The 22,414-nt window shown below is 41.6% G+C and overlaps 1 protein-coding gene across 1 annotated transcript in view; it reads right to left on the reverse strand.

The window, feature by feature from the left end:
• The window catches only part of LOC144113554 (L-fucose kinase-like), a 58,855-nt gene that overhangs the window by 12,076 nt on the left and 24,365 nt on the right, over positions 1–22,414 (reverse strand). Inside the window, 11 exon segments of the mRNA XM_077646688.1 lie at positions 249–471; positions 1,540–1,590; positions 1,593–1,641; positions 6,572–6,790; positions 9,271–9,365; positions 9,446–9,583; positions 14,657–14,757; positions 14,848–14,882; positions 15,766–15,930; positions 16,240–16,386; positions 19,486–19,643. Coding sequence (XP_077502814.1) covers positions 249–471; positions 1,540–1,590; positions 1,593–1,641; positions 6,572–6,790; positions 9,271–9,365; positions 9,446–9,583; positions 14,657–14,757; positions 14,848–14,882; positions 15,766–15,930; positions 16,240–16,386; positions 19,486–19,643 — 1,381 coding nt within the window.

A 22,414-nucleotide genomic window follows, 5' to 3' on the forward strand; every position in this document is an offset into this window, starting at 1 on the left:
ACGTTTTGTACGTTTATTTCTCGTTTTTCGTCCATTTTTGATAATTCGAAAACCCGGTTAATTCGTTGATTTTTCGCGGTCCGACGGACTTCGAATTAACGAGGTTCCACTGTATGTGACTAACCAGCAAACCAAGTTCAGTTTAGGATGCAAAACGTTTCACTGTTAGTAGAAAGACATAGAAGAACATAGAAGTGCAGTCAATCCACATCACAAATGGTGGAGTACTATAGCATTAGCCTTTTTACCTGTGATCTGTCCAAAAGCCTCTGAATGAAGCCTGCCTGGCACGGCTCCTTGGTGAGGGCACAAGAAAGCCACCACCGCCTGCACCCAGCAGTAGCTGGCCATGCACATATGGTTTTAGAAGCCCCATGAGGCGTGCGACGAATGATGGCTCACAGCCAACAGCCAGAATCTTTTTCAACTGCCAGTAATGGTCCAGCCACTTGCCAATTGCCTCAAGGTCCCCTGTGGGAAGATAGCCAAAGTAACTCAACAAGCAGGGCTTGTATGACCACCTGTAGTGATCTACAATGCACTTTTACAGCTTGTTCACACTTTTTTTTTTCATTCCTTGCTATTCAAGGAGCTCATCAAACAGAAAGGTTGCTCTCTGTGTTCAAGCAGAGATAGCAACACTCTAAATAGAAAGTACGCAAAATGAATAGAGGACTTAATAAATAACAGTCAGGGAAGCTATGAGAAAAAAGAATACAAGACAACACAGTAAACTACAAATGGTGGGTGTTTAACTTATGTGCACGCCACAAGCCTTGAAAAACATGCATAACTACAACAAAGGAGAAGAAATTGGAAACTTAACCTTAACACCATGAACGACAAATGAAAATTTTTGCTATTATCAAACATTCCAATGATTTCAACTGCCCAGCTTAAGAAATAGTTGTCGTTGTTTTTAGACAGTAAACTGTGTGACCACCTGAAAATTTTAATTCAGCACCATGCGCTGGCTTATTCAGTTCCAATAAATGTCAAAAAGGGAAAAAAAAAATTCGACGCGACAAACACTTGTTTAAGTAACCGTCCATTAGCAAGAAACATCACACGCAAAGTGAAAAGAACACGCCATTAGTAGCTTGTTTCTGAAACAAGAAATGGCATGATGACCACATCATATGACTAACATCAGGTTTCTTCTTGCATAGACAAAACTGCTACCATGCCCTAAAACACATTCCTGCAAATGGGCACAAGTAGCAAAGTAACAGCTGGAAAAACATAATCATATGCAGCTATGCCACATTTGAATGCAAACAGGGCCATGAAACCTGCATGTAAAAGGCATAACCAAAACATGTTCAGCATGAGAAAAATAAATAAAAGAAAAAGGCACTGAAACTTTCAGGCCAAACTTTTGTCACCAAAAGCCATGTAAACTTGAGCTTCAGAACTTTTGTCCTTTTGGCCTCATAATTCAGCTGCCTAGCAAAACAACCCTGAAAATATGGCCACACACACAACCTTTGGCAACTGCTAAAGTGATCACAAGACTGTTGGGATTAGAGTTAACCTTGCCTTGTAGGAAAGATTCTTTTACACTTGTCTTGCACAGGTGAAGAAGTTCTTGAAGCATGATACAACTTTGGTTTCTCTGGTGTACCAGTTCCGGATGACAGTCTGGATGATGACATTCATTTACCAGTAAGTTGCAAGCACCAGAAAATGTATACCGCCACTATTCACTGCAGCTTCAAGTGCTACTGACAGTACCATGAGCATTAATATGTACACATACACTAAAAGAAGTCTATAGTTTCGCAGTGAAATGCTGTCTACTAATAACTTGAAAGAGGAACAGTTCTAAAGTACAGGCTTCAGCACCAAAATCTGCTGCACTAACAAAGGAAGGTACATCAATACAGATTTTGGCGCTAAAATCTGCTAGACTAACTAAACTTGAGACCACATAGCTGTAGGCTACTTGTAAGGCATTACTGAAGCAAAGGGCTACAACAGAGAACAACAGAGGAAGAGGCTCATATTTGTTCTGTGGAACGGCACACAGCTAAAGAAAGGAAGAAGGAAGAGAAGAAGGACAAACACAGCGCTGTGCAGAAAAATATGAGCATCAATCAAGAATACCAACTAGCCAAGAACTCACTCTACTGAAGAACAGAGGAAGATATAACTATCACATGGTTGCACGTTTTTGCGTCATACCATGCAGTTGTGGTTCTTCATTTTATTACTGTTAGTTTTATTACAGCTAAATATCCAATAACTGTTTTAATCGTTCAGTTTAAAAGAAAAATTCAAGTCAACTGCTTTCTTCTGGGCGAGTTCACAAGGAAGGCATAAGATGCAGATACAGTAGACTCCCGTTAAGACAAACCCAGTTAAGAAGAATTCTCAGATAAGATGAACAAGTGAGATCACTTGGTTGGTTTCCCCTAGGTAAATTTGAATAGTGCAAGGGAACGAACACAGGAAGACAGAAAGATAGCAAGAGCGCCTCATGGTAGAGCACCTGCCTTGGCTTCGGGAGGTGGTGGGTTCGACTCCCGCTGTCGGCCAGGTACCCACTAGTTTCCACAAAATGGGTACAAGCTATGCCCCAGCCTGGTGCTCGGCTTACTAGGGTTGCATGGCTTGGAACTCAATAATATATACAGGGAAAGGCACAACCTGGAGAGCTCGTCAGTAGGAACAGATATCTTCGGAACGGCGACGAAAGTTGTACTAAGCTTGCACAGCCCCTTCCTACACAAGGGCTATTGCATCACAGCCAACAACTTTTACACATCTCCGGAACTGGTTGACTTCTTGCAGAAGAGATCTACCGATATCTATGGCGCAACACGAGTGACTCGCAAAGACCTTCCTCCTGGTTTATCTAGGGGAAATCTCAAATAAGGAGAGATACATGCCTTTCAACGGGGCAAGTGTTTGGCTATACAATGGATGAATAAAAGGCTGGTAACGGCTTTATCCACTGTACACAGTGCTGAAATAGTGCCATTCATTGACAAAATGGGCAACCAAACCACGAGCCAGAAGTTATCATGAATTGCAACCATACAATGGGAGGAGTCGACAGGACAGATGAAATGCTGGCCAGCTATTCAGTGCCATGGAAATGAAAGAAGATCTTCCAACAATTATTGGATGAGGCGACCTACAATTCATTCGTCCTCTATCAGAAAGCAGGAGGCAGAGCATTTTATCTGGAGTACCGGCTGCAACTTGTTGAGGAGACCATCAGCAAGTACTCAAATAACAGCAGTGCCAAGAAGAAAGGACAGCCAGGACGTCCCCTGAAGTAGTTGGGTGAGAGCCACTCTCCGTTCCACAACCCGCCAACAGAGAAGAAGAAAGAACCAACAGGCCGCTGTGTATAGTGTGCTACATGAGGCAAGATGCAAAAATCTGTAAGGAAATGCGGATCAGGCACAGGTGGTGCCAGAAGGCCCTCTGCGCCGTGCCATGCTTTGAACGCTATCATACAGATGGCGGACTCATCTAGTTTGAAGGCAACTATGAAGCAATTGTGAATTTTTTGCACGGCAATTCTAAGCCAACACATTCTGGAATTTGAAGAATTTATTTTTTTATATGATAATGCACCTAAAAGGCCTTCAGTACGGAGTATTAAACGGGGGGGGGGGGGGGGGGGGGGGCAAGTAATGACTAATAAAAGATTATTACTGCCGTAAATTGTTTCTGTAAATATTAGGGGTGTGCGAATATTCGAAATTTCGAATACGAATTGTCGAATATGTTTCATATTCGGTTCATATTCGTATTCGAGAACTGATATTCGTGAATTTCCGAATATTCAAAAATTCCCGAATACTTGGCAGCGATCGTATACCGCGCCGACTTTCGTAAATCTGATTGTTGCAAAAGCGCAATATCTGGGCAAATTATCCGAATATAGAGTTTAAAGTTCCAGGAAAACAATATAAAGGCCCTGTTCTCTTTCTTCTCCGTCGTTTATCGCGTGGACCGATCGCATTGCGATGCCGCTAGGCTTGACCTTGTGCGCAATTACGCAAGTGGGCTTTCCCACATACCACGCCTGCTGCGAACATGGGGAACGACCCGCTTCTAACAATTGCAACGCAAAGGCGCGTTTATTTTTTTATCCTTCCGTAATATGTTATCTAATTAGTGCCCATACCCATGGCATTCGTTCTGTCACCTTAACTCTCTGAGCGTGACCACCGCCATCTTGTTTTGGTCAACTGCGCTATGCGGGAAAGCGTGCTTGCGGAATTTCGCGTGAGGCTCCCAAGGGGGCGAGTCGAGGTGTCACAACAGGGCAAGCGATCCTGTAAAAATCCCGCGTATTGCATAGTGTACTGTAACCCATGCACTTCTTAAGTGGGCCTAAGGACAGGCGTGACAATGTTCGGAGGGCCCCTGTCAAAAAAAAAAAAAAATAACCTGACCGCGTAGTTTTGGTTTCTAAGGTTGGCCACTCGCCCATTGCAATGGCAGCTGTCGGCCCGCGCGTTCGCCAGTAGTCCAATCTCAGCACCGTGCCGCTTTCAGACGCTGACTGACACGTCGCTCGTCATTTCTTTTCCTTTTTTAGAAACAGTATCGCCATTCCGACGTCAATGCGCGTTCCCATCTCGCTTATCTCGCGATGTCTTCCAGCACGCCGAAACTCTGTGCTCGTCACGGGATTACAGGTGTTTGCACGATAGAGCCGCCTCATAAGACTACCGCACTTTCGGTATTTCGGGGGCGCGGGGCATTTTGTAAATCGACCTTCAAATAACTTGGGCATTTCTGTCGGTTCTTTGAACTCCGAATTAATGAGGTTTTACTAGCCATCATGTTATTTTTGTTTCCAGTCTTGTCATGTTATGTATTGCATTTTGCCTTACCACATTACAGGTTGGATACTGTTATGCAGTTCAATAAAGTAGTATACATTTTTGCACACATCATGTTTTTTTTTTATATGGTGCTCAGGCAGTCTAGTTTAGTTTATTTCAGTTGCAAAGGCCATACACTATTTTGAAAAATATATGAGCAACAATTTTTGCTTGTTTATCTTTTCAGAATTTATTTTTTGTGCTGACCAGATATTCGATATTCGAAGCCATTTTTTCTTCATATTCGTATTCGATTCGTATTCGAAAATTTCGATATTCGCACACCCATAGTAAATATTTTTAGGCTTTAAACATTTTACTGAAGCATTTCACATCAGAAAAAAATTTGGCAATTTTGGAACGTACATTTTTATTTAATTGGCCCTTAAGGGGTTAAAAACTCTAGGGTCATATTTTCAACAGATGCGGCATCGCAACATGCATTACTGCAGGGCAGAGATGGCCAGATATTGGCGCAGCACACATATTTGCCTGCGGCGTGCGGAAAGGCGCATGGTGTGCCTGCTTGTGGCGTTGGTATTAGCTATGCTGCCGAAGGAGCGAGATAAGAGACACACGGCTACTCTCCCGGGCACCTTCGAAGCGCTTGGAGCAGGATGGAAATCAAGAGTAAGAAACACAAACACAATTAAATAGCAGCCACTGTAGGATACAGTGAGAAAAACGAGCCGGTGAAAAAAGAAAATTAGACCAATGTCATTTTCAAGTAGGATGAAGCGAGTTTGTTTCATGCCCCCACCCTTTTAGCTCACTTCATGCATAGTGCCATACATGCTATTTGCACATATCCTCTCTCTGAGAAGCTATTTTATTCATTGTTTTCATGTAATATACATGTGCACACATCTAGTCTCGTGAAATGTTTAGGGGAATCCCCCAAGGTGGAGTAAATTTGTAATAAGGAAGTAATTACTCATTGGCATCCACCCAAGTGCAGCCATACGGCTACAAAGGAAAGCTATACAGCTTTGTCAGAAGCTTCGTAGTGAAAGAAAAATTCGTCCTGGATGGATTGGGTGGATGCTATACGAGTAATTACTCCCTTGTTACATCTAGCCTGCTGACGTATCTTTTTTAAGGGCACTTCTGTTAAAACTAACTTCTAATAAAACAAATGTTCTGGTCTCTTCAAGTTTGTCTTAAAGAGAGTCTACTGTATAAACGTTTAAATATGATTTTTTTTTTACCTCAAGTTTTCCAGTATGATCTATATGTGGGTGGTACAACGTGAAGGAGACGAACGACAAAGAAGAAGACATGGATGAGCGCTCGTCCGTGTCGTCCGTTTCGCGCTGTACCACACACAATGAACTACTGCATTACAACTCACCCAGCTATCTGTCCTTCTTCACAGTACAACCTATGCCTGCATTTATTGTGATAATTTTGTATGATGTGTTTTATGTTGTGTTATTCAATGCACTGCGTTTGCATTCTCCACATTTAAATTGTATCAGTTACACTGTGTGCTACAAGTGTTCATGAAATTAAACATTAATGCTTATTAGTCCCACTGCTTGTACTAATTCTAACATTTTTTATGTGCCAGCACGTTTTTTTTTTATGTTTCTACTTACCGTGCACTTCAAGCAAATTTGTACATCACCCTTCTTTTAGATGCAGACGTAAACACCCCCTCCCACTTCTACTCGACTCCCTGCAATAGCACATGTAAGGTGTAATAAAACAATAAACTATACCTGAAGCAAGTTCTTGGCTAGTCGGACTTTTCCAGTGTAGAGAAGAAGAAAATGGTTGCTTAGGCGATGACAAAACTCCAACGAAAGTGGCAGAATTTCGACATCCACATGAAGTGGCAGATGAGGCTGTGAGGAGCCATGCACAAGTCCACCAGTCACTCCTCCCACTTGATCTTGCCAGCCACCTCCCGTCGTTAGGAGTTGTTCTACATGCAACACCTATTAAAGGGAAAACCATGTTATGTTTTGAATGCCTGGCCAAAAGCTCCACAAAAATATGGTGATATATTTGGCTCATGGAAAAAGGATTATTGCCTCAAAAGCCTTTAAAGACAAAAGAAAACAAAGGAAAGAAAATTTTACCTCCTTTAATTACTGTACATTACACTGTAGGCAGAAACCAAGCTTATCTCGGGACAGTCGATGCAAAAAACAGTGCTACCAGAACATCATCTATGGCAAGAAGAATTTCCAGAATTTCCTCACAATTTCTTTGCACGAGGATAGGGGCTAGATCATGCCTCATATTGTGACAATTATGCATGCGGTGTGTCCAGAAACAAATGAGAATTAGAATGCTATGTCTTTGAGACTTTTTACCCAGCAAGAAATGTAGAAAAACTCCTAGGTTTTCTCCCTTATGTTAGGTGCCCCCGAGTGCTAGCTGACCTGGTGTTGCTGCTTATTGCTCGTCTGTTTTTTTTTCTTGTTTGTGGGCATGCCAAATTGTTTGCTTCTGCATGGCCCACAGCTGAATTTAGGGAGGCCAGAAGAGGGCATTTGCACAGCCAAAATGTCGTGTTCTTGGCATGGTGGCTGCAGTGGGTTATGCAGCTCATGCGCTTCGTTTCCTCCTGAAAGATGCGGGTTCGATCTCGGCCGCGACTCCGACGTGTATCCTTAGTTCCCCTCGAAGCCACGGTGAGAGTTTGGATGAAAACAAAGAGTGGTATAAAATGACGAGCTAGCATTGAGGTTCACAGAAGCTGTGAGGTGCTTTCACTAAGTGTGCACTACTTTTTAGGCACGGACGAATGCAGAGCGATTCATCATAAGAGAAGTGTATCATGCCACCATATGTCATTATTACTTCTCAAAGTCTCGAGTCACAGGAAGAAAATGTGGCAAAAGGTAAAATGAAGTGCAGGAGCATTGCTTGCTATGTATGAAACAAAGTATAGTCATACTGCACAATGGAAAACCATACAGTGGGCAAACAGCAGACAAGCAGACAGAGAACCACTGCACAACCATGAAAAGGAACGAGAAATAAGCAATTTGAAATGACAACGGGCTAGGCGCAAACACTTTGTCTCCATAAGCCTTCATATGTGGGCAGCACTTGCTGCAGGGCACACACAGGCCGTGTCACCCATCACAGCCACTCCACCAGAAGTACTGGGTAGCAGCTGTGAAAGTGCCATCTTCTAGCCTCTTACGATTCAGCAGTGTAGCCTGCGAAAGCAAGCAATACGACATGCATGCGAGCAATGCAATAAAAATGTGCATGTGTGAGCGCTGGTCCGAATGCCAAAGAACAAGCATTAGATGGTATGGTGATGCATTTTGGCATGTGCTATTGTGGTTTGCAAAATATTTTTTCTCACAATATATGTTAGCAACTTTTTCTGCTCCATTTGGTGCTTCTAGGTGTTGAGATGGTTATTATGTGGCATACTGTTTAAATGCTTTGCTAATTTTTTTGTATCTTTGTATATCTTTTATGCATGCCTTTCTCGTAGTTCACGAATGCAAACCAATACATCTCCCTCTTCTGTAATGTCTTCGAATCCTTAAGGAAACTATAAATTAAATGAAGAAAAATGCAGGCTAGTTCAGAGAAAGTGTATGGAAAAATTGTGCGAAAAATGGGTAACAGTGCATCAGATTATTTAGCAAGTGAGCCACACTCCATGAGTGGAATGATGAGGTTGAAGAACGCCAGGTGGTCGAAATAATCCGGAGTACTCCACTGCGGCGTCCTTCAAAGCCTGAGTCGCTTCGGGGCGTACCCCATGAAACCAAACCAGTCTTCTTGAGGCGAGATTATGAGGCTGTGAGGTACTATGCAGACTGTCTCTTCATCTCAGATTCCTACCCAAGACTTGTGCAAGTAAATTGTGAATGAAATCAGTGTTGTTGCTTGTGACTCTTGCAAAACCTTTCACAAGAAATTTATATCAAATTGGCAAACTGAAGATGGAGGTTTACTAGGAAGTTTTGGATCATTTGAGGAAGGAAGACAGGTATGCATATGCTTGGTGAAATAACCATTTCATGCAGTCTTCATCATGATAATGTAGAAATTTGTGCTTCACTGATATAGTTTTTGCTAGAAGGTCAGCTTCACTGGTTTCAAATACATCCTAAAGGCCAGACTCGGCTCCATGAAATTTTCTTCCAGAAGCTGAGGACACTCGAAAGGGCACCATTTCAACATTGTGGCCAATAGACAAGAGCCATGACACAGTTCCTGAACACAGTCGTAGCTGAAAATTTTCAGCAAGGCTAATAAGAAAGCACTGAAAACATTGCATGCACTCTCAAGTATCAAACCTAGAGAAACATAACATCAATCTGCAAAATAACAGCTCTTAAATGAAATTCTCATCACCTACTGGGCACACCTCTTACATTTGAAACACAGCTCTAGCACACAAGGTGTAATGAAAACAATACAAAAATTAAATCTCACTTACACAGTGAATGACAGCTTGTTTGTCGAATGTTTGCCCAACTGCTGTCCAGAGCGCTGCCACAATAGCTGCAGCCAGTATGCTACTTGTTCCCAAGCCTGTAGTAACCAAGCAATAAAGTTCTAGAAATAATCAAGTATACTTCAAGTTTATACAAGAAAGAAAAGATTGCCCTGACCTGACCCTTGAGGCAATTTGGACCAGCTCTGTAGTTCAATGCCACCACTGTGTCGTGCTAGAAGTTGCTCTGACAACTTATTTTTGCTGTCAATCTCCACCACTCCAGAGCCAACAAGACATGCCTTCAGTAGAGCACCTGCCAGTTATAAAAACAAAGAAGAAATGGTCATGTCTCACAAGAAGTAATTTGAGCCGCGGTGAAAGATTAGCAAAAAAACTGTGGCCTATTTTAACCCTTTAACTCCCAGGACTGAGCTGTACTCATCATGGGACGTGTCAATAGCCAATGACAAGTCACATTTGTTGAGCTTGATGCTGCTTTGCTTTCACTGCCAAAGGCCAGGTAGGCTCGTCTACTGGTTTCGCTTTCGGTTTTTAATACTATAAGGCACAGAAAAATGTTTTTTTAGCCTTTGGCATGCATCCAGCTTGGTGACAGATATTGAAAAATCGCAGCACGCCTGAATAATGCCAGCGATGGCAAAGCTACTCGGGAACTAGCTTGCAGCAGTTCAGACTGTGATGATATTGAAGACATCGAATTTGCCTTTGAGAGTGAGTCTGCCATAGTTGTTGAATCAGAAACTGAAACACTCTGCCGATGATGACAGTGGCGACGATGATGACGTGCTAAAGTAGTCCTTGTGTTTTATGAGACCTTGTCTATGCTAGTTACGGACATCTGGGCACTTGGAAGTTTTGTTACGGTGTGTCTCTTAAAAAAATATGCACATTTCAGAACTTGTGATCTATTACCTATGGGAAACCTCCTCTAAAACATTGTTTTTCTTTAAAACATTTTTATTTAGTTATTACAGATACCTCAGGGGCCCTTGGGTGAGGGCTTTACATGAGGTGTTAATAGCAACCAGGAAGCAATCAGACAATTATTTTCAGAATCAGAATGACAAGAGAAATATGAGCAAATAAAAAAAATTGAAAATTAAATACATTTTTTTCCAAAACAAAATGAAGGGCTAAAGCTTTTTTTGGAATAAATACATGTACTTGTACATAAACCCGCACTCAAAATTATGTGGAGCACAACATCAACAGAAAGCTCAATTTTGTTGCCCATAGGCATTGCAGCCTAAGCCTTGGCAAGCAAACTGCACAGTTCATCCTGAAAATTTCAAGTGATGTGCTGAGGTTATGAAGAAATTTTGTTTTTTGCCAAACTCTTACTGCACAAACTTGAGTACAGGGGTACACATGCACACAATACATGGTTGCCACAAATCTCGCCTTATATATCCTCATCAGACCCCACATGCATTATAATGCACATTTGTCTTTTATGAAGGTCTTAAAAACGCATCACTCCCGTAGCCTATGGGGCCATTGGAATGGAAGTCAGAGGGCATTCAATGTGCTCCCATGTAGTCAGCTTTGCAACAAGTGCGTGACGATAGCGGCACGCTCTGAGCAGTTTTCAGAGTTGGTTGATTTGTGTAAACCAGACTTCTCCCACCAGCTGCCAAACAGCTCCCAAGTCGCTCATACTTTTCTATGAGATTTGTTTGAATTCTGATTTAAATACGCATTTTGACATGCATGTATTTAATTATATATATGCCATAAAACATTGCTGCATGTTTATGTATGTCCAGAGGCCCAAAGCAGAGAGCATGAAGAAAACTCATAAGAACTGTTGGACCTGCAGCTGCAGACTTTTGCGTGTATATTCACAGGGCCACCAAGGCTTGACAGATATATTAGGATTAACATTGACAGGCCTGCCTTTTGCACAGGTCTGATGAGGATATAGGGGTTGGATGTTTCAGTTATAATTTCTTGAAAATTTGGTGGACTTTTTTTGGTGCTTATAACAGAATGCAAATTTTGTTTTTATTCAGGGAATATTATTTCCCACAGAAGAATTACTAGTTTTTTTAGTTGATACGAGTGGCACCCTTGTGCGGTCAAAAGTCATGTATCGTTCATCTTGGCTGGTTTACTAGTAAAAGCAGTTGATGCACGAGTAATTACTGTAGAAATTGTCATACGTAAAGCAATGGTTGCAATACAAACAGTACCAATGTAAAAAAAAAAAGTTGCGAGTGAAGACGATAAGGGATTGAACCATAGAAGAAAAACGGAAGTACTTGCAGTTTATTTCTAGAAACTATCGTTATATCCAAAAGCAAAGTTTATTTCTAAAAACACTCAAAGGACAGCTTCAAATGACCTATATCCAGTGTCCCAGCCACTTAATCATCGTCACATAGACTCCACAGAACAAGGGCATGAAGTGGAATAATAATCTGACATGCTAACTTCGTTGTGCATCATTTTGCAGTGCAGCTGCATGTAGTGAGAGAAACCTGCAGACAGTGATGATGCTTGATGAATCTTTATGTGCCATAGGAACACTATGGGCTATGACGCATGCCCTGATAAAAAGCTTCGAATTAACTTCAACCAGCCGGACTCCTAACCTGCTGCCAAATATCAGAACACGACTGTTTTAACATTTAACAGCTGTCAAAGCACAGCCGTTGCAACTGGGGTCAGCAGCTAAATGCCACCACCACTGAGACACAGCAACGGGCAAGAGAAATCTGCAGACAGCGATACCTCTTGTTCATTCAGGTGTCACTTAATGTAGCTGTCCAATACACTTAGATAGATCGAAAAACAAAGCAAAATTTTTTTGTGCTCAGAAAAATAGCCCTGACTTGTCAATAAAAACAGCACCCTCAATGCTACTGCATCCCATTTGACATGAAAGAGCATGCAGGCACAAATTTTGGGCTACCAGACTTTCCTTCACTTTAGCCAGGCCACTGAATGTTGTATCACATCAAGCCTTTATTGCCGAAACAATGAAAAAATCTAAGAAAATAATTATTACTTCCACATTATGCTAGCTAATGCACCCACATTCAAAAGCCACAATCAAAAACTTGTTGGTGCCACTAAAACTTGAGAATCACTATGTCACCAATTAGAAAGAATTAGCATTTGCTCCATTTTGTGCAGTTAGTCTGAGTTGTGTCAAAATACTGATTCCAAGGTCTTGAAAATAACTCGAAGGCCCAGGGACGGTACATGATTTTTCATCCAACAAATATGTTCCTGCAGAAGTTTGATTGGATAGCGCTGTACATTGAGAACATGTCGACATCAAACTTTGTATGTAAGCTTCCTGTTGTAAAGAGTACACGGCATGCAAGTGGCACGTCACGAATTCGCAGTACTGGGCATCAAAGGTTTAAGTTGAAAGCATGGCTAAAGGAGGTTCAGAATACGTCTCTGGAATTGCAGAAGAGATGATGAAACAACATTAAAGTGTATGTTGCAAGTAATCTCTTTGAACCTCAGGTGATGGCTCATATTCAACACTGCCCGGACCAGTCATGATGAAAACTGGCCTCATGTGCAACTGTAGAATGTTGCATGAAATCAGGGAAAGAAAATTTAAATGTTATATTAGAGAAACTTCACATATCAAAATATAGCAAATTTGTTGAACTAAAAGAGAAGCTGAAGCAAAGCTTGCTTTGTTGAACCAAATGTCAGTTGAATTTAGCAGCAATGGCTAGCACAAAGAAGCTTAAATATCAAAACATTTTTCATTAGTACCAGCAAAAATCGCCAATAAAGTATGAATGCCATTAAGACTTTATTGGACAAAAGGGATAGCATTCAAAACGGGCAGCGTCAAGCAACAACAACAAAAAAAGACAAAGGGGCATATTTTCACGATTTACTTATGCATATGGCATTCACACTGAAGGAAATAAAACATGACTGACGAAAAAAAAAAAAAAAAAACGTTTTTAGCATTGCTGACTGCTCCAAGTTGTCACCGCGGCTGGACACCAACAATTTCTCGCAGCTTCTGATGAGGACTTTTGTACCTTTTGCTTTATTCAAGAGATTTGAACTTGACGAAACACTTGAAGCCTTCTGTAACAAGGTGCCAAAACATCAAGTCCCAGTACACAAATGTGACCTTTAAGAGTGGATGACATAAATTAAACCTAACAATGCGGAAGACATAACAGCAAGACTCAAACTTGTTCCTGTTGGCACCTATCAGCCCCATGGTGGCATGTTGACCAACGGCAAACAGAAAGTTGTGTACACAGAGAGCTGTGCGCAAAGATAGGCCTTTATCGACCCCATCTGTAATTTAGGACTCTTTCAGGGCTAAATGGCATTACTGTTAGTACACAGTGTGGCCGAAAACCTCTGCATTCGCCTGCTAACCAAAGGGGATATTACTCGGGAGGGTCAGGCAGTGGATGCTTTAAAAAATTTGCCCTGCGTGGTCATAAGATCCAGCTGAACGTGGCTCATATAGTCCTTCAAGTTGGTGCTCTCAAAGAATGCAAGAAGGCAGTGTTCAGAAAGGCTATCACTGTCACTGCTTTATCCTAAAGAAAAGGGTAAAAATTCTATAGAATTTTACGCTATACCAGTAAACTGTGCTCATGTGACTGTGTAGAAGAAGCACAAGCTAAACACGAAGATACTACAAGGACTTTACTCATGAGCACAACTAATGTGGCTAAAGATTAATACTGTGCAACAAGATTGCAGGACCACAACTAAAGGCTATGGTGGCCGTTACTCTGATCCATAGTTTCTCAAAATTGCCTAGAGAGAAGAGAGGCACTGCAGTTGTTCATCCACCATGGGCAAGACGAGGAATACTGTGAAGTGCACATTTTGTATTTGGTTTGGCTCGTGTTCAGGAGAAAATGTGGACTCAGCCATTCTAGACGAGTCTTCAAGATATGCTACAATAGTTTTCATACGAGTTTTATACCAAGCATTCACTTACATTAAATTTATGAAATTTAAAAAAGTACCAATAAAAAAAATTTAGTCTGTGTACAGTGGAGAGCCTTGTGGCGCAGCCATGATTCCACAGCGAAAATTCACATTTACAGCTTAACACTACCCAAGCCAAATATAAAATGTGCACTTCCTGGCATTTGATCCCGTGGTGGATGAGGTGTGCTCACATAGACTGTGGTGCTTCTTTTTCCTCCAGGTAATACTGAGAAGCTTTATAATTTGAACAGTTTCATTCACTCAATCTATTACGTCAGCAGATACAGCCATGGCAACCACTGATACATGCCCCTTCCCGAAACTTTCGAAATTTCACGACGCAAGAGTGCCTTTTAGCGCATATTTTAATAAGCATCCCGAAAGTGGCAAAAAAGCCAACAATGCAACTATTTAGCAGTCTTACCTCTAGCACCAGGTTGACTGTAATCCAAAAGGTCTTCTATGCTAGTTATTTCTATCTTCTCGGGAACAAGGTCGTGCAGCAGTGTGATGACAATCTGTGGTCTACTGGTTAGCAAAGAAAGCCACACTATAGGAAATCATTCCTGACATCAATCTGAAAAAGTGTGGTTGGTTTTAAAAGGTTCTACATACTCGTGCAGTCTTCGTGCCTTGGCTCCAATTGGTTTCTGTCAAGCAATGACAAGAGGCATTAAATATGTGAGCAGCATTTCACGTACCATAGTTACTGCAGACTACAAGTGACATTACAGCGAGTGGTAGAGGGAAGGAAGTGAATATTTTGGTAAGCCTAGATTTCCTCAGTGTGTACAAGGCTGTCCAGTCCTCACATGAAATGTGGTCAAAAACTAAAGCCAGCTCAAGACAGGTGCCTTAGTATTGGTTGCTGCAGTACAGCAGTAATTAAATAAGGAAGTGAATGTGAATCACTAACCAAGTCTGTCTGCAGAGTGTCTGAACAGATTTATCAATAACCTGTGCCCTAGCTTGCATCTCATTTGGCCATCCGCGAGAGGAGACCCTAGTGCACTGTCATTTTTACCTCCACGATCAGCAGTGACATGCAACTGAACAATGTGTTATGCAGTTCCAGTGTTGTATTCGCAATGATGGAATAATCTGATCTGTGTTTCCTTTTTTAGCTTGGACACATTCATTATTAGAAACCCTTCAAATGATTCTGGAGTCTGAACTCATTCATCTGAAATGCAGAAAAATTATCGCACCAAAAGGAACACCAATGTGATGCTAATGCAAATGTGCCAATTAATTCACTCGAACTTTCTGAATGAGAAGCTCGCTGTGCATGCCACATCACTCAATGACATACAACTGCCGATTGAGAAGATGAAAATGATTCATGCACAGAAATTACCTCTAGGACACAGTCAAATGACATGCAAGCCAATCAGGCCACAGGTTTTGAAGGTATTAAACCCAGCAGGCAACTTTTTCGTAAAGACCTAGTATTATACTTAAATCATGTTCCAAAATAGGAGCAGTTTCAAAAAAATTAAATCCTACGTGTGCATTAAACTCTCAGCAGCTCACCTGGCCATCAACCAAAACAGCGATATTGATTACAGAGCCTCCAAGTTCATAACAGATGGGTGGTGTGTCTGTCCAACCACCAAATAGATCCATTCTTGCCGGGCATTCGGCCACAGCCCAAACTCCAAAAGGAGGCAGTTGGGAAGCTGGAGCTGTTATGATGTACTGCAAACCAAGAAAAAGTCAAGGCAAAAGTAAAACATCAAAAGACATGCCACCAGCACTGACATTGCACCTGATGGAACGATACAATAAAGCAATAAATGTACGGTATCAGATTAAAAGGATCAGGTGAAGGTGATTAAGCTGCGTAACCCATTATACATGGGTTACATAATTGAATCGCCACCTCAAGCACAAGCCATGCTTTTAAGAATACAAGACTAGTTGTGACCTCAGTCAAGTGCAATGAGCTTTACGGCTATTTATAGAGATAAAAAACCAAGATATTTATCTGTCTTCAGCTGAGCTTACCTTCTCTGCAGTGTGCACAGCTTTCCGTATGAGCACCTGAAGAGCACCTTCGTAATGCCTAGCAGCTCTCATCATGCGATCTGGACGGTCCATCCACTTGAGACGTTCTTGCTTCAATGCCAGAGCACCTTTCTGTACTTGCCCTTCCTGTGACATGAAAATGGCAATTGCTATACACAAGTCTGTTAAATATAATACAGAGAACCTCAAGAAAAGCTTATGGTCTTAACTTCAAACATCAGTGTTTGAAAAAGTATTTTCCAATGCATACAGAGCAGTAAATTACTCTGAAAGCTGACTCAGAGTATGTAGACTTCTTTCATACTGAGCCTACTATGGCACAAAGGCTACAAATCAGATAACCACTTAACTAAACATAAATAATAAACTTTTTGTTAAGCCTTTTACACTTATAGTCACGAATTCATGACATACTGCTTGCACGCTGTGTACTCACTGCTACATGGAGCATGCATACAAGGTTTGATGTCAACATGTTCTCAGTAGCCAGTGCTGATAGACATGTTTGGGATTACTGTGAGGAAGCTGTGTGAAGAGAAAGGGGAAATGAATGTGTGACTTCCAGCCACTGTTCACAACTACTTGTCACTCATTTTCTGACAACTTACGCGCGAAAAATATGAACACATTTCTTAGACAAAATAATTTTCTAGTGTTCCTGGGCCTTTGGGTTGGTTCGAGGCTTTTGAATTAATTTTTCACATAACTTGCACTAGCTGTACATGAAGGACCAAATGCCCATAGTAATTTGCAACATAGCAATTTACCAAATTTTAGTGGCACTAAAAAATTTTTATACAGATTTTAGAATGTGAATATATAGGTATTAGCTAGCATAATGTGGAGGTAATGATTTTTCTTTTTGATTCCTTCATAATTTGGCGATCAAAGGATTACCAACATGAAGTCATATGTTTCTACTCTAAAATTATGAAATATAAAGTTCCATTTATATGATCATTGAAACTCAATATAACCTGCGCTTCCATATACCCAGTGTCAAAGATATGCCTTAAGAAGGGGCGCAGCTTTCCAACTGTCAAAACTGAAAAAAAAATTTGCTTTTTCAAAAGTCGAAATATCTATTCGTATGACTCGTTTTCTAAGTTTTTATGTAGTTTCAATGCTACTGGGAAGCCCTCCAAAAAAAATTATTTAACCAATCGCAGTGATGCACACTATATATCTTGAAAGGGTACAAAAATGGGCGTTTTTTTTTAAACATGGTATACCTTTGTAGCGCTGCGACCTAGGTGGAAAGCTTGTTTCCTCGTGTTTAAATCTGCCACCCCAGCTTGATTCTGCCTCCAGGAGCAATGGTACAAAAATCAAAAGTTGATTTCAAGCTCACGCTTATGACTGCTATACATCAGCATGGGTCTCTTTCACGGTTTCCCCTAGCAACTGGTGGATTCTACGAGAGCCGATGAGGTGACGCCTGCTGTTGCGATCAGTTGGCTAAGCTTGCTCAATCGTTTCAAATTATACTGTTTTGGCAGGGTCATAAAATAGAGAAATAGAGAAGATGCTGGTTTTGGGTCCAACTTCTGCTGTCATAGAGTGACGCTCCTTTAAAAAAAAGCATGAAATGCTGCATTTTTACGGCAGCCAGAGGGGAAAGTTGCACACGAACTCTTCAGGCTCTGCTGGCAGCGCATGTGCAGAATGTGGCTTGCTTGCCAGATGCCATGGATGGGCAGCTCAGCTCTTTGTGCACTGTTGCTAGCATGAAACAACCGACTAGTACAACCAGCTGAAAAGCATGCCATGTGCAGAAAGAGGCAGCCAAAAAACACCGAATTCAAAAGGACATCAAGGACTACAACCATGGTGCTTTCAGAAGTAAATGTGGAGGTCATCTTTAAATGCCCTTTTTCTTAATATTGTTTTTCTAGCATGTTGTCCATTTTGTGCAGCCAATTTCTTTGCAACTGTTTCGTTTATTTTGACCGCGTTTTTTTTGTTTCACTCTTAGAATCACACTGCAGGTCAAGACATTCTTGGTTTTCCAATTCTATGAATTTTAAATTTCTTGTATAAGATTTTCTTCTCAGTATAGACATGTCTACAGCAACTGCATAGTAAAAATTCAAAACGGGAAAACTTTGTTTTGCGGGAAAAAAAAAATCCAAGCATGTCTTGACCTGTAGCATGCCAGTGGAATCGCAATGCATGTTGAACCAGTCTTGTGCCATGCATTTTGTTAACTCTGCAGGCTTTTCACAAAAATCAAGGGAGAAATATATTGTAGAAAAAAATGTTGCCAAGATATAACAAATTTTGTCAAACAGTTAATATATTATTTGAAATAAGTTAAAGAATTTTCTTGCAAACTGATCAAGAAGCAATTTTTTTGCTGAAAGCCTTATCCCCCCTTAAACAACTCATTATGCAGTCAAAAGTGCAAAGAAAACCAGAATTGGGAATGATTTCATAGACCAACAAGCTAAGTGCATTTACTGCTCTCTGTTTTTCTACAGCCAGCCCACTAATAAACTGTTACAAGTTCTAGCAAACTAGGATACTGCCCTTCTAGGCGATGAATAACAAATCAGCTTGCATAATGAGGACAGACAGCCAAATGTCACTTAACTGTGAGAATGAAAAGTAGGTGGGGACAGGGTTTAGTTTTTTAGAACGAATCTCTTCCACTCTGCAACTCAAACATGTGCCGATAGTTAATAAAAAAAAAACTAATACATCCAAGCTGATTAATCATATTACTATTCTCTGGCTGTTATAATGCCTGGTTTGCCAGCTAAACCTAAAGAAAAATAAATGCTATACAGCTTCCATCAACCTTGTACGAATTACACAGAATAAAAACACTCCACATATCCACATGCTATATGATATCACAGTTTGTTTTACCGAGAGATGGCGCCAGGACATTAGGGGTGGGGTGGTGCGCTGAAGCAGGAGAGCGGGGTGGCGGGAGGCTTGAAATGTTATGTAGATTTTATGCCTATGAGGCAATGCTCTTTACAAAAATAAAATAAATGAACATGCAGACCACTGCTGAAGGGTTTAATGTGGACTGCATTAGCTTGAAGCATCCTCCTCATCAGGGTCTGAACAAAGCGTTTGACAGATTTTTCTGTGGCCTGGCAAATTTTTAGGGTGGTGACCACCACTCCTCACCTCCCTTTGGTGCCGTCACTGGTTTTGTCCTACACTACACTTAATGAAATGCCAATATGATAGGTAGCACAACTACGCTCTCACCATCAGCAGCTGAAAAGCACACATCCAGGTCTTGTTGCCCCCAGGACCACTTCTCAAGCCTCCCGCATTTCCAGCCATTGCCCCCAAGAAGTCAGCAATGCATGAAAATGCTCTGGATGCTATGGCTAGATCTTCGCTAGCCATTTTTCCTTCAGCAACTAAACAAAAATAGACAGGAAACAAAAACTGTCTGCAAAAAAATCAGCTCGTTGACAACTGATTTATTTTGATGCAAGCTGGGATGTAACGAAGAAGTTAAAGCATAAGACCAGGACAATAAACTGTGACAAAGGAGATAAAATGCAAATTATCAAATGTTTACCACAGTGCAGCAAGCAAGAGATTTATGAAGATAAAATGGGAATTAGGCTTTTACTCGAAAGGTCATAAGCAGCTTATAACAGCGAAGAAATTGAACCTATGAGGTAGGCGTGATACCAGAGGTTTAGTAGCCCCACTAGGGCTGGAATGCTGAAATAGTTTGCACGCATTAGTAGGGAATGAAAGACTAGGTGTTTGGGTGAGTAAAGTGTGGTTTAAAAAAAGAAAGGTCGCCACCATCTGGAAGACAAAGTAATCAGCGTTAGCTGTTTGGTTTACCCCTCAAGATACGTCTGAAACGGAACTTGCATCGTTTGGGTGGTCAAGGTGGGCCTAGAATTCGGCTTGCAGCGCGATATGGTAACGCTTCAATTAGTAATTGCATGTATACAGTGTTTATCTATCATTTAATGGTGGTTTTATTTCTATACCACAGCTCATAGGGCTTTATTTGCCTAGCAAATTTGGTACACACCTATCCCCGGATGGGTGCGCCTTGTTGTCGGAGTATATATAGTGGAACGAATGTATACACATATAGCGGTCCCGTAACCGGGCAGCTTTCCTCCCATTGTAGGATATTTTGGGGGGCGAGGGGGAAAGGGATGGGAGGGCACAGCCAATTTTAATGGCAGCCATCTTGGATTCGAGAAACCGAAACTCTGCTGCCATTTCGTCCCCTGATGTCATTCTCACATAGTTCCTCTCCAATCCACCATATTGCACCAAGACGTCATCATTGGCACATGGCAGGTGGTTGTTTCTACAATGCTATTGTAGATGGCGCTACAAGTCTCCATGCAAGATATGCTGTTTTCTAGATGCTGCCACGAATGGCACTGTATCTTAGGGTGGTAGCAGACCCCACGAAATCTTGAAATGTGATGAGTAAGAGCTAACGCTCTTAAAACCACGATTGTTGCTACACAAAATTAGTTTTTTTCGCGATTTAATTATTCTAGGCAGAAATGCCACAGTGTCCAGATGCCAACTAAACAAAGAAATAGCCTTTACTTTAGTTTGAGAATGCGAGAACCATTCAGAACCCACATATTAACATAAAGTTAACATTGTACCATAATACAACTGAACTGAACTGCACTAGTACTTCTGTAGTATTGAAGAGGTTAAACTCTTCAATACTAACTACAGAAGTACTAGTGCAGGCCACATTTCAATATATGTCAACTGGAACTGCTATGAGAGGTGAAAGACAGTAAGTGCTTCAGCTTAGCCATGGCCAAAACGTTTACAAGCCAGGAGGTATTGGCACTGTTTTCTTGAGTGCACTATGAAAATGCAGCACAGTGATCAGGTGTAAAGAGTGCGCCCCTGTATATTATCCAAGCCTTTCACATGTTCTGTTAACTGTTAGCGATTAACTGTTCTACCCAAAACAATTGTTCAAAAGGCAGGTCAGATGGCACAGGCATTACATACCAAATTTACTAGTGTAATGAACTCACCTGCATAATGAACCCACCTCACACTTTTAGTGTGACAGCACTAAATGGGTTGCTAGCAAAAAAGGCGCCCCATGTCCGCATGGGCAGGAGCAACAAGTAGGCAGTGAGGAGAGGAGGCACACGCGTGCACTGTTTGGCGAAGGCGCAGGGCGTCACGTGACTCACCCGGTGCGGCAGGGAACTGCACTGCCCCAGCAGCGCTGCCACTGCTCCATTGGGAGATTGAATAATAACTGCTGCCATAAACCACTTGGGCAACTATGAGTGCCAGATCACATTCTGAATGATTAGAGGCCACGTTTGGCTAAAAGCATTCATCGCAACCAAAGCTGGGCAGGAAAAAAAAAGGAGACATTCCTTTGTCACCCTGTTGCGTTACTGCACCAAATAGTCCGGTCACCAAACAAGAGTTTGCTCCCCGTGCCTTCGGAAATTGAAGAAAAGGCGGCTCGCTGGGTTGCGCTGTTATGAGCCAGCTCCTTAACTGCTTCTTTGCCTCCAGCTGCCTTATCCTATAATTGCGAGGGGTGACTGGCAGGGGGGTGGGTTTACTTGTACTGACTCTGGTCAGTACAGGATCAAGGGGCCAATAGTTAATGTTCCGGTAGAGACAGAAATGATTATGAACGCTTTGCCACGTAAAATTGAGCAAAACTTCCCACCTTTCGCACTTGGTTTCAAAAGACATGCTTGTGTCGTGAATCTCAACAGAGTTCTTCATAGCCGGACAGGGCTTAACAGAGGCAGATAACTGCTATCGCACATATAACGCATTTACAAACAGGGTTAAATTGTCAATAATTTTTTACTTTCCTTTAATCTGGCACAAAAAACGCGCGCCTGACCTTCAGGGCTGGTGTTCAGCATGTTCACTTTATCTTGCCGCAATTCGCAGGCGCTGGCGACTACCGCAAAATCGTCGCGATACAGAAAACACATTTTGAAGCGGACAATGCTAAACACCGGTGACATGAATGCTGGTCACGCAGGAATGCAATTTGGAAGGATGGACGAACAACCAGGCGGACGGGCGAGCAGGTAGGCAGGAAGATAGTATGAAATTTCGACTCTTATAAATAAATGTACAGAAATTTTTTTTACCCCGCGTAATGAACCCTCCCCATACATTGATAGAAACTTTT

This window comes from Amblyomma americanum, chromosome 1 (genome assembly GCF_052857255.1).
Source record: "Amblyomma americanum isolate KBUSLIRL-KWMA chromosome 1, ASM5285725v1, whole genome shotgun sequence".
NCBI classification, from domain to species: domain Eukaryota; kingdom Metazoa; phylum Arthropoda; class Arachnida; order Ixodida; family Ixodidae; genus Amblyomma; species Amblyomma americanum.